This window comes from Corvus hawaiiensis, chromosome Z (assembly GCF_020740725.1).
Source record: "Corvus hawaiiensis isolate bCorHaw1 chromosome Z, bCorHaw1.pri.cur, whole genome shotgun sequence".
Lineage (NCBI taxonomy): Eukaryota > Metazoa > Chordata > Aves > Passeriformes > Corvidae > Corvus > Corvus hawaiiensis.
This window is the reverse complement of record NC_063255.1, coordinates 76149711-76160624: the sequence shown is the minus strand read 5'-3', so window position 1 is coordinate 76160624 and position 10914 is coordinate 76149711. Positions and strand designations below refer to the sequence as shown.

At 49.3% G+C, this 10914-nt stretch overlaps 1 protein-coding gene and 1 long non-coding RNA gene across 2 annotated transcripts; both read right to left on the bottom strand.

Moving 5' to 3' along the window:
• Positions 1–200: 200 nt before the first annotated feature.
• LOC125320166 lies at positions 201–1048 on the bottom strand. The gene is made up of 2 exons (XR_007201035.1): positions 842–1048; positions 201–405 (listed from the first exon to the last, which is right to left on the bottom strand). It is a non-coding gene; the product is annotated as an uncharacterized LOC125320166 (long non-coding RNA).
• A 1100-nt stretch (positions 1049–2148) lies between these two features.
• On the bottom strand, positions 2149–9377 carry LOC125320291 (serine/threonine-protein kinase PAK 3-like). The gene is made up of 9 exons (XM_048292425.1): positions 9176–9377; positions 8683–8851; positions 6586–6649; positions 5848–5896; positions 4966–5078; positions 4183–4300; positions 3266–3365; positions 2626–2822; positions 2149–2157 (listed from the first exon to the last, which is right to left on the bottom strand). Exons 1-9 carry the CDS (start codon positions 9206–9208, stop codon positions 2149–2151), a joined length of 852 nt encoding a protein of 283 aa, XP_048148382.1. The 5' UTR covers positions 9209–9377.
• Between the last annotated feature and the right edge of the window lie 1537 nt (positions 9378–10914).

Sequence of the window (10914 nt, the reverse complement as noted above, 5' to 3'; positions counted from 1 at the left end):
CTGGACAAAAAACGGCCAGTGTGCCGTATTCCAAAGGCAGTGTGGTTTGGAGAGGATGAATGAAGAAGAGCCTGCCCCACTTATAAACCATACCAAAGAAGTCATAAGTGTCACTTTCCACCTTTAAGGAACAACGGACAATTCAGAAGGAAATCTTGAGCTTAATCACAAGGTGAGAAATAAGGAATCTTACAGATGAGTTGGGGTTCCAGAAACTTTATTTATTTGCCATCCATGTAGAGTACAATTGTACTCTACAATCCTAATCTAAACTGGTCATGAAGAAAATAGTCCTGAATGGATGGATTGCCACTGCCATCTTTTCTCCTCCTCCTTCCACTTCTTCACTGACTGGATCAGTGGCAGCAGGATGGACACAGGCTTGGCTGATGTTACAAATGGATGCTGCCCAAAGGAAAAAAAAGCCAGCCAAGAACAATGAGCCATGGCTTTCCAAGCTCAGTGCTTCAAAGGCAGGGGTAATATTTTTAAAAGAAAAGGGGATTTACTCCGAGTAGGTCTAAGGTGTGTGTTGCAACAGTGGCACAGGTTGTCCTGAGAACTGGTAAGTGTCCCATCCCTGGAAACATTCCAGGTCAGGTGGGAAGGGGCTCTGAGCAACCTGATCTCTTTCAAGATATCCCTGCTCATTGCAGGCCACATGGATCAGATGGCCTTTACAGGTCCCTGCCAGCCCAGCCCAGGATTCCTCGCCATTTTCATTTGAAAAGCACCAGAAGTGGAGATGAGGAGGAAGGGGGCTCATCTGATGCCTTGGGCTCCAGTGGAGGAGGAGCCCATCCTCGGACACTGTTTGACCTGCAGCCCCTTTGCATTTTACCTGCAGGAGCTCCTTGGCAGACCAGCGCCGCTCCTCGTTTTTCTGCAGGCAGCAGCTCAGGAAGTGACGCAGCAAAGCCGAGAATAGCTTGGGCTGCTGCAGCTGTGGGGTCCCTCCTGTGGCTATCAGGAGTTCAGCCTGGAGAAAAAGGAAACACAAGACTCCACCTGCTTCTTTTGATGCCTTAGGTTTTAACTTTTCTCTTTTTCAAGTCCTGTACTGCCTAGTGTGTAGCTCTGAAGTTTCGTGTGGCCTGTTAGCTACTGTTCTCTCGTGCTAGTTAGACATAACAAAGCCTCTCTAGGTTTGCTCTCCAAGGACACTTCGATTGTCCCAGGGCCCAAAATGTGTAAACTGAAAGCCTCTGAAGAGGGGCAAACTTGGGGTAATTACATCATTAACTGGGGTCATAATTGGAGAATTAACCCTGATACGGAAATGGACCAAACTTACAAAACTGTGAAGAATTCATGACCCAGGCTCCATCTTGGATGTAGCCTTTTGACTGCCCAGGGTGTATCTTTGAAGGCCGTTCAAATAAATACCTATTTTTATTCTCTTATTCTTGTCTAGTCTCTGTTTTTAGGTAGCCACTCCAGGCATCAGTTTCAAGTCTGTAAATGCTCTCCCAGAGCCCATTGTTTAAGCTCAACTCTGCAGTGGCAATTTCTGCCCTGGCAGAGAGGCAGAGATGACTTTCTTATACCAACAAAAAACCCAAACCCCAAAGCAGCTGCAGCTTTTCCAGCATCCAGCGGATCTTGCCTTGGCAGCTGATTTGATTGGCTGACCTAGTTAGGGGCAACTACATCAGCAAAAGCACGTTTTGCTTCTCTGAAGATTCACACCAGCTTGACAGGCAGTTTGGAAGAGGGACTTTGCTCTGTTTTCAAGTGTTATTATATAAAAGGGAGTTATTGCTCAGGTAAGGAAAGAAACATTTGGAACCTCGCATTCGACACAGACACGTCAAGATGCATGCAGAAACATATTGGGATGAAAATGCCTGTTTGGGCACACAGGAGCCACCTGCAGCTCTGTCTCGCAGCAGTCTGCAAGTTCCAGCTTCTCCGATGTGGCAAACGAATAACTTTTCGTGGTCAAATCAGAAGAAGGAGAAATGCCATCCCTATGGTAACCCTCTGCTCTTCTGGATACTCAAGTCAATACATTAATGATGTGCCCATCCCAGAAAGTGCCAGGTAAAAAATGGGAGGTTTTGGCAGGCTCTCCATGTCACCAGGCTGCAGCTTGGTCACGTGGAGAACGTGGCTTGGGCTATGACAGAAATATGGTCACTAAGTGTTTCAGCAACACTGCACAAGAAGCAGAAGATACTATGTGGCCTTTACACCCTCATGCCCAGGTTTTAGGCAAGTGACAAGAAACTGTACAGGGAGTGCAGTTCTTCTCTAGAAAACCACTGCTTTAGAGACTTTGTTGGTTTGGGTTTCTTTCCTTCTTTTCTGGAAATGTAACACCAGCTCTGAGATGTGTGTTTCGTGTTATTAGAGACATCTACACAGACAGACGAGCTGGAACAACTTAAAACCCAAAGGAAAGTGTTGCCTGAGAATGGAGAGTGTTTGCACTCAGGTGAGGCCTGAGTTCCCCCACTGATGCAACCAAAACTACAGCAGATGCTGATGTACTGCAGGGCCATTTTTAGAAGGGGACCTTGGTGGAAGCAGTGCCAGCAGATGGCAATGGGATTTTGTCTGATGGAGGACAGAACACAGGATAGGTGAAAAAGACAGAGGGATCAGTGAGTATTTGCTCCTTACCGAGGTAGGACTTCTATTCCAGTGAGGAACTTCTTGTTCCACCATTTCGATTCCCACAATTCCAAGAGACCATATGTCCACTTTGGGGCCATATGGTTGACCTTTCACAACCTCAGGCGCCATCCACCAAGACGTGCCGACCACTGAGCTCCTTCGATTCTGCTCAGGGGTGAGCTGAGCAGAGAGGCCAAAATCAGCTGAGGGGAACAAAAAAGTTCTGTACAATTAGGAAACCAAGCGAAAGAACTCCCCACTGTAAGTCTGCAAATGCATTGTTGAATCTCCTGGAAATCCATCCCTGCTCTGTTTCCTCAGGACTTTAGCCAAGGAAATATGGAAGTGTCTGCTTCCAAAAATCCCCACATTTTTTAATGCTGCCCCCAGAAGTGGCTTTTATTCCCTGGAACCTTTAGATTGTAGCTCCCTCCCTCTGGAAGGGACACACACAGACCCAAACCAGTGCCACTCTGGACTGCTTTTTCCTCGCCACACCTCTGTGCACGTTGCAACTGTGCCTTCGGCTCGCTGCAGGGGTCCCTGCACTGCCACCAGCACCACTTTGGGGGAAGTGGCAGTCACTCAAAAGCAGCCCCAAACCCCACATCCCCGGAACGCTGTGCCTGGCCAAGAATATACCAACCCAGCTTGACAGAGCCGTCAGTTCTCAGAAGGATGTTGCAGCTCTTCACGTCTCGATGGATGACATAGTTTGAGTGAAGAAAATCCAGTCCTTGCAGGCACTGAGAGAGAAAACAGAGACAGGAGGATAAAAATTAGTGGTGTGATTTGAGCACACAAGAAAGGAAACAGCTCTAAAATATTCCCTTTCCAGGGGAATGGAGTGTAATGGCAGAACACAGTGCCATTGAGAGGAAGAGCTTGCTGCTCCAACACTACCTTTCTAAGGGAAGGCACGTCAGCTTTTGAGAGAGCCAACGGGAATTGCTGTTCTAGACTGTCCTCTGCAAGCCAGCCAGAATGACTGCTGCTGCAGTGGATGTGCTTTCTTCATCCAGAGGACAAACAAGGGTTTGCCAAGAAAGAAAGAGTCCCTCCCTTTGCTGTGAAGTGGGTCACTTTTGGGTGGGAGGCTGCATGGCAAAGGTTTTATTGCTGGCCTCAGCACAGACTTGGAAGTATCACATGAGTCACCTTTCAGAAGCAAACAGCATTTTGGGTGCACTGCTATCCTTTTCAGCTGAGGACTCTGAGAAATGAGTCTCTTTTAGCATTAGTTTCAAATTCTGCCACCAGCACCTTTGCTTTTACAGGCAAGGAATGCAGTGAAGACAGGCTCCAGGCAAACATTCAGAGAGGCAAGGTGGAGCACAGCAAATACAAATACAAGAGACAGAGTGAGAATGCAACAGCAGGAGATAAGAGTACAAGAACAGAGCACAGTGAGGGCAGGCACACTGCCACGCAGTTCACCTGCTTCCCCATAGCATAGCAGCCACACAGATGCAAAGTTTGGCACATGGAACCACTCCAGTTCTCCGCCCCTGTTTCCCAGACAATCCTGCCCAAGCCCTCGGAAGCACAGGTGGGATTCTTGACCTCCCGACTGATGGCTGCCATCTCATATTCAGATATGTACATCTCATCGATGGCATCACTCAGAGTGCCTCCATCCATGTACTCCATCACCAGCCAGAGTTCATCATCCACAAGGTAGCTGAAAGAAGGAAATGAGGCCATGGAGATGAACGTGCATGGCTAGGCTACTGTTTGGAAAAGACAACGACTGATTCTTGTTTCCAGGTCCCTTTGAAACGAGGACAGACTCAAAGGAATAGACGTTCCCTCTAGGCTGTGCAGTGATTGCAGTCTGTGCTGTGTCAAGGAGAAAGGCACAGCTGTGAAAAAGGAGATGTCTTAGATGGCCAGCAAGTGAAAAACGCAGTTTACTAACAGCCCAGGTAAAAAGCTGTCACACATGGTGTTTATGGAAAAAAAGCACCTAGTCTTCCTGGCATGCACAGCAATGGAAAAGAGGGGCTGCAGTCCAAGGGAAATCCTCTCTTGGATGATTCATCAGCATTTAAGACTCTTGAGAAAAACCAAGCCCCAAGACAACGTGGTGGCAGTGAACTTCGAGGGTATTGACTTAGTAAGATAGCGCTGGTCAAGGCTTTTGAAGAATTTTCCAACTATGTGTGCCAGGGAAGACTAATGCAGACAAAATGCACTCTCTTCCCATCCACTGGAGATGAGTAGAGAAATAATGATTGGTCAATAATTAATGGCTCTATTTTCTGCCACAGACCAAAGCGGGTCTTTGACCTCTCATGCTTGCAGTAGGTAAACAAACATTCATGGGATAAGACTACGACCACTCACCTGTCTAAATAGTTGACCAGGTTGGGATTCCTATTCATCTTCATGACCATGAGTTCATTGACAGTTACTTCCTTTCTCCGCAGTCCTTGGAGATTAATTTTCTTTATGGCCACCTAAAATGACAATGACAATCAGTACCTTGAGAAGTTGGTGGCACGAGACCACAACGCACATGGAGCGAGTGATTTTGGAATGACACAGCCAAGCTGTGCCGAAGTGCCTTGTGATTAGACACTGGAGTAATTAGGAACTGACATTCCAACAGCCCATGTCTCCGCTCCCTTGAGGCCAGAAACAGGACACATGGCCACTGACGTTTTGCCTTGTCCACTTGGTAACAATGGTGTCTCAACTATCACCCACAAAGCTCTGCCCACACTCTCTGCTGAGTGCACAGAAGTAATCCAAGCCTTGCTACTCTATGGATACAGATCCTGGGCTATAAGCAGGGCTTAGGGCTTTTAGGGACACCTTGCAGACCCCTCCCTACGTGCAGTTCCCAAGTGCAGCACTGCAGGTTGCTAAGGAACTACCAGGAAGATTCAGACGTATTTGCTGGCAGCCAGAAATGAGAATTCAGGACTCTGAAGCTGTAGCCACAAAAAAGCAGTGAGATGCTCTAAGGCACCACCTTTGTTTTAGCCACTGAGAGCGAGTGAGCACTTCCTTCTCCAAAAGGAACCACTGCTCTCCTTGCCTTCCTTCTGGCAGCTGAGAAGGACAAACACTGTCCCAAATGTATTTTGCAGGCTGGCACCAGTCTGTGCTTCTTGTGCCTTTGCAGCACAGCTGTCCCGGTGACCCAAAGCTCCAGCCACAACTCACACCAGAGCGGGAAAGCCCTCAAGAGCTGCAGAATCTGCAGGGACTGTTGACATTTACCTCTCCTCCTGTGGCATTGTCGAGTGCTCTACAAACTTCTCCAAAACCCCTAGAAATAAAACAGCAGCAAAGAAAGGAGAAGCTGTTTAGATCTTGGAGTGAAAGCCAGCCCAGACAGGAGATCTCTGCTGTAAGTGCCTAAAACCTGCAGGAGGCATGAGGGGTCTGCCAGAGGGCACATGATGCATTTTTCCTCTCAAGTGCATGGGCACTGGGCCTGTTCCTGAAGCTTTGGGCTTTAGTGCCTCAGCTCAAAAAGAGAGCTTATTCTTTCATCTTGAGTTTCAGTTTCTAAACTGTGTGGTTCTAATCCTGAGCACCGAGTATTTCCTTCAGCAAACTCTTGGAAAGAACTGTTCCTGAGAACTGTTATCTGACAGCTACCGGGGGGTAGGCTGCTCTTTCAGGCAAGCAAGATTCTCTTTCATTAGTGTGGCCGTATGATTTTGAGACATACAAAAATGCTAAGGAAATTAACACACAGCTGTCCCACACTTGAGAGACAGGAGATCTTCCAGCTCCTGTTCCTTGCTGCAGGCAAGACTGTGGCAGCATGGAGATGTCTTTGACAATGCCTTCTGACCACACGTACAAATTCTGCCCAGCACTGAGAGATGGGCCAATCTAACCCCAGTGTCTCAACATGTTTGCAGCTTGCCTGACTTCACACTTGGTAGATGTTCCACCAGCAGAACACCCGGCCCATGGTTTTGTAGAAGAAACTGTGGTTGGACTCACCCACTGCCGATATTTTCCAGTTCAGTGTATTTCGTCACCGGATTTTCCATGCTCACCATTTTGCCTGAGGGAAACAAAGTGTAAGATGCTCACTTTAAAGCAGAGATGCCACCTTCCAGGAGATACAAAAGGCAGCCCCATTGTCTGGGGCTCTGAGCCTTTTGTGGTCATCTGGGTAACAACAACAACAGCGACAAGAACCACAACAGCAACAGCAACAAGCCAGGCAGCTCTGCAGCACAGATGGCCAGCACTGAGACTGATATTCTACAGTCCTCTGAAGAGATCTCTTGAGAGGAAACAAAGCCCAGAGAGATGCATTCCCAGGAGAGGAGGGCATCTTCTCCACCTTTCGCAGTTTGCCAGAAGAATGCCTTTCTCTTTGTAAACCAGAGCAGCTCATGTTGTGACCAATACCAACGGGGCTTTCAGCATCAGGATGCTCAGCCTTTATGGGCAGGCTGAGTTCAAAGATGCCCGTGCCCCATGTGAAGAACCACACTGCTTGTCTTCACCCTGACTGCGCGGATCAGTCGCTCGCATCGGACTCGCCCTCTCAGCTCCGCACGCGTCCCCGTCTTCCCAGCTCGGCACAGCGGCCGTGGGCAGCAAGGACAGCAGTGCTCCTCAGGCGCCGGCGTGGCACGGACAGCTGCCCAGAGGAGATGCTGAGCCTCTCGTGAGTCCAGGCCGTGCGATGCAGAAGCCGGCCCAGACGAGGGGCTGCTGCCTCCCGGCAGCTCCGCGCTGCAGCGGCCGGGCAGCAGCAGGACTCTCTCAGCTAAGGAAGGCTCCAGCTCTGCAGTCGCACCGGCCGTCAGGGGCAGGGCAGGTACCACAGCAAGGCTGGGAAGGGCCAAGGATGAGCACTGACAAGCACTGGCCAGAAGCCACAGCCAGGCCGAGCCCCGTTACAAGCTCTTGCCCCCTTTCAGGACACAAGAGGATTGGCTTTGAGATCAGACACACCGAGGTGCACATCAATGCCCTTTTTGTCCCAACAGGTGATGGTAGACACAGAGTCAACTGGGCTCTGTTCTCAGCCCCACCAGGTCTTACTTGAGAGCCCAGCACTGGCAGCTGTTACGGGCAGGAAGCAGATTAAATGGGTTGTGCTGCAGAATCACAAAGGGCTTCATGTGTTTTCCTAGAGAGTGAGCTGTGCAGGGGTTGGCCCAACGGGCAGCATTCTAACAGTCATGGGAATGATTGGGAATCAGGAATGAAAAAGTGCCACGGATCTGAGGGATAGACAGTGGATGGGCTGGTGGCTCACTCCTGAGGGCAGTGCAGTTTTACCTGACCACACCACATCGATGTGTCTCTTGGACACATCCTTATAAGCATAAAACTAGGATATTAAATAGGGATTGTTATAAAAGTATCTGCTTTTTCTTTGGGGACATGTGGAAAACACCTCTTGCTCTCAATTTGTGCTGTCACTTGATGTTTTTTCAAAGAAGTGGTCATTGGCAAAAATTTGCATTGTCATAAAAACCAACTGTAGATGTAGTAGTGGTAATAGTAACAGTCATAAAAATTACACCAATAAGACACATGAGGCAGAAGAGCTCCTTCAGGATGGAGAAAAACAACTTCACAAAAAAAAAAAAAAAAAGCCCAAACCAAACCAAACAAAAACCAAAAAAAACACCAACCAAAATCCTTACAAACCCACCAAAAGACAAAACCCAAAAACCAAACAATTTCTGTGAAGATCTTTTGCTCTGATGAATGCTGAGAAATCAGGAGTCTAAGGAGAATTTAGGAAGCCAAATATTCTGTTCAGTTTGGCCACTAGCACAGAGGACTTGCCTAGATCATTTGCTAGGTCACAGCCTTCTACTGATCCAGGAACAGTCCCTGCTTCTGCCTTCAGCAGAGAGGGAAGCTCAGGCAAACCCAAGGCAGTCTGAGCTGTGCTCAGAGGCAGCAGGAACACCCAGAGCACTCCCTCGCTGCCTCGAAGCACAGCACTTCCTGCGAGGAGTCCTGAATGTCCCTGTGACACCAAACTGCGGAGGAACATTTGGCACAGCTATGCTGACACAGGCCCACAATACACTGTCCCTCACACAAGAAATACACAAGACATACTCAGTAGCTCCAGGAAGTAATCTTCCATCTCCTGTTGATGGGAAGAAGCTGTGTCAGTGTTGGAGCTGAGCAAACTGCCCTGGCTCCACTTCTCAGGCTGGGCTGCAAAGGCTCCTTTAGACAATGCTGCTGCTGCTGGAGCAGGTTCCATGAGAGAGCCTGTGGAGATCTGAGACAAGAAATGAGTTTGTGTCAGAAAGTGTGGCTGGCAGAGATTGCCCTGGGATCACATTTCAAGTGCAGGCCCATAGGAAGCTGCTTTCAGCCACATGCAGGGCTCTTAAAATGGATTTTTTTGGATGTCCACTTCTCAAACCGGATGGGTCAAAACCAAAGGCCTATTTTACTTGAGCTCATGGCCAGATTCATGTTCCATTTTCATGGATTTTCTGAAGGACGACTGCCGCAATGACTATTCCACTTCCTCCCAAGCACTCTTTTCCCCCTCCAAGGGCTATGGACACACTTGCACCTCCTTGTTCTAATGTTCTACCTGCTCCCATTGAGTCCCCCTTTCTTCCACCATCTTCAGGACGGGCTCAAGCTGCAGCAGGGACAGTTCCTGTGCCCCACGCCAGCCTTGGGGCTCTTTGTGGCCAATCACTTGCTGGAAGTCTTTGCAGGCTGCCAGGTGAGATGTCCACACTTCCACCTCAAGTCAAACACAACAAAGCAGTCAGACGCTACAGCTTATCCCTGTCAGCTGTGGGTCACAGACTGTGAGGAAAGGGAAAGAACAGGTTCACAAGGGATACAGACAGCTTGTTTCAAGATCCATCAGGGTCACCAAGTTGACCTGCAAAAACACCTCAAGAAACAAGGAGAGCAGGAACAGGCCAGCAGGAATCCATTTGGATGACTGCTGGCCAACAGGCCAAAGGACTAGTCGCACTGTCCAGGGCAGCAGCTGAGATTCAGCAGCCCAGGACGTGTCCTTCAGAGTGGCTGTGATAGAGACCACAGCAGGATGACACTCAGAGACATCACCCAGCTCGCCTGCTGCTCTGCAGAGGAAAGGTAGGAAGGGCAGAAAGCACCAGTTTGGTGACTGCAGCAGCTATCTCTGTTTCACTCGCTTTTCTAGAACCTCTTGCTTTTGGAGTAGAAGATTAATTGCCTCTTGGATGATTTGCATTCCTTCATCCAGCCTCTTCTCCCTTGCCTTGATCCTAGCCTCAGTTTCCTGCAGCTCTGCCTGCAGTTGTTTGTCGATGTTCCGTAAAGAAGAAGAGAGAGGATGTTTCATGAGTGGAGTGGCTTCAGCTCTTACACTCACCTGGTCTTGTAGATCGCTCCTGTGCTGATGGAGACTCTTCTCCTCTTGGATGCTTCTGACGTCTTCCTTGTTCCTCTTCTTTGCAGCTTGGATGTCACTCTGGGCTTTGGGCAGCTCTGCTTGTGGCTCTGCCTTGATGTTCTGTACACACAAATGCAGAGCAAGTGACTGGGAGCTGCCATCAGGCTCAGCTTTTTCCTCTTTCGGCCTCAAAATCATATTCATTCAGCCACTCTCTTCTGCTTCCCTACCCAGCTCTGCTTCCATTGGAACCCTCCCGTCCTGGGGCTGGTCTCTGCAGATGACAAGGCTCTGTGCTTTCAGTGCCAGTGGGACTCCTGGCCTCCTCAGTCCCAAGAGCTCCGTTTTATGTCCCTGTTCCTGCCCTTCACTCTGTCACCTGGCTAGTCAGGCTCACCTGGCCATTCTCTTGTGGCTCTTCCACCTGCTGCCTGAGCTGCTCCAGCTGCTCTTGGGCTGGGAACAGCTCTCCCCAAGTCTGGCAAGGCATCTCTGGTAGAGCAATCTGCTCATGCTCTTTCTCTAGAAGGAGCTGCACAGAAAGCAAGAGAAGATGGGTTTCAACTTCCCATAAAACATTTGTGGGGCAGGACTCAGAGACTGATGGGCTCACACATTCCCAAAGCACTGTGCTGCTGCTCTCCTGGGTCCTTCTCTGCCCATGGGGAGGCACAGATTCCAAAGTGACACTGGCAGTACAGTCAGGGTCCATCTGGGACTGAAGCTCCAACAGAAACTTAGGCATCTGACAGGGAACGTGGGGCATTTCTCAAGGCTCTGCTGAGGACCTTGCTCCTCTTCTGCCGTGTCCTGTTTGTCTTTCAGAAGTGACTGACACCCAGCCCTGTCCCACAGCCCCACCCTGGCTCTGCAGGTGGCTTCCTGTGTGAGCTTGCTCCTTGTGAGAGACACTTCTGGAGTCATGTTCTCTTCAG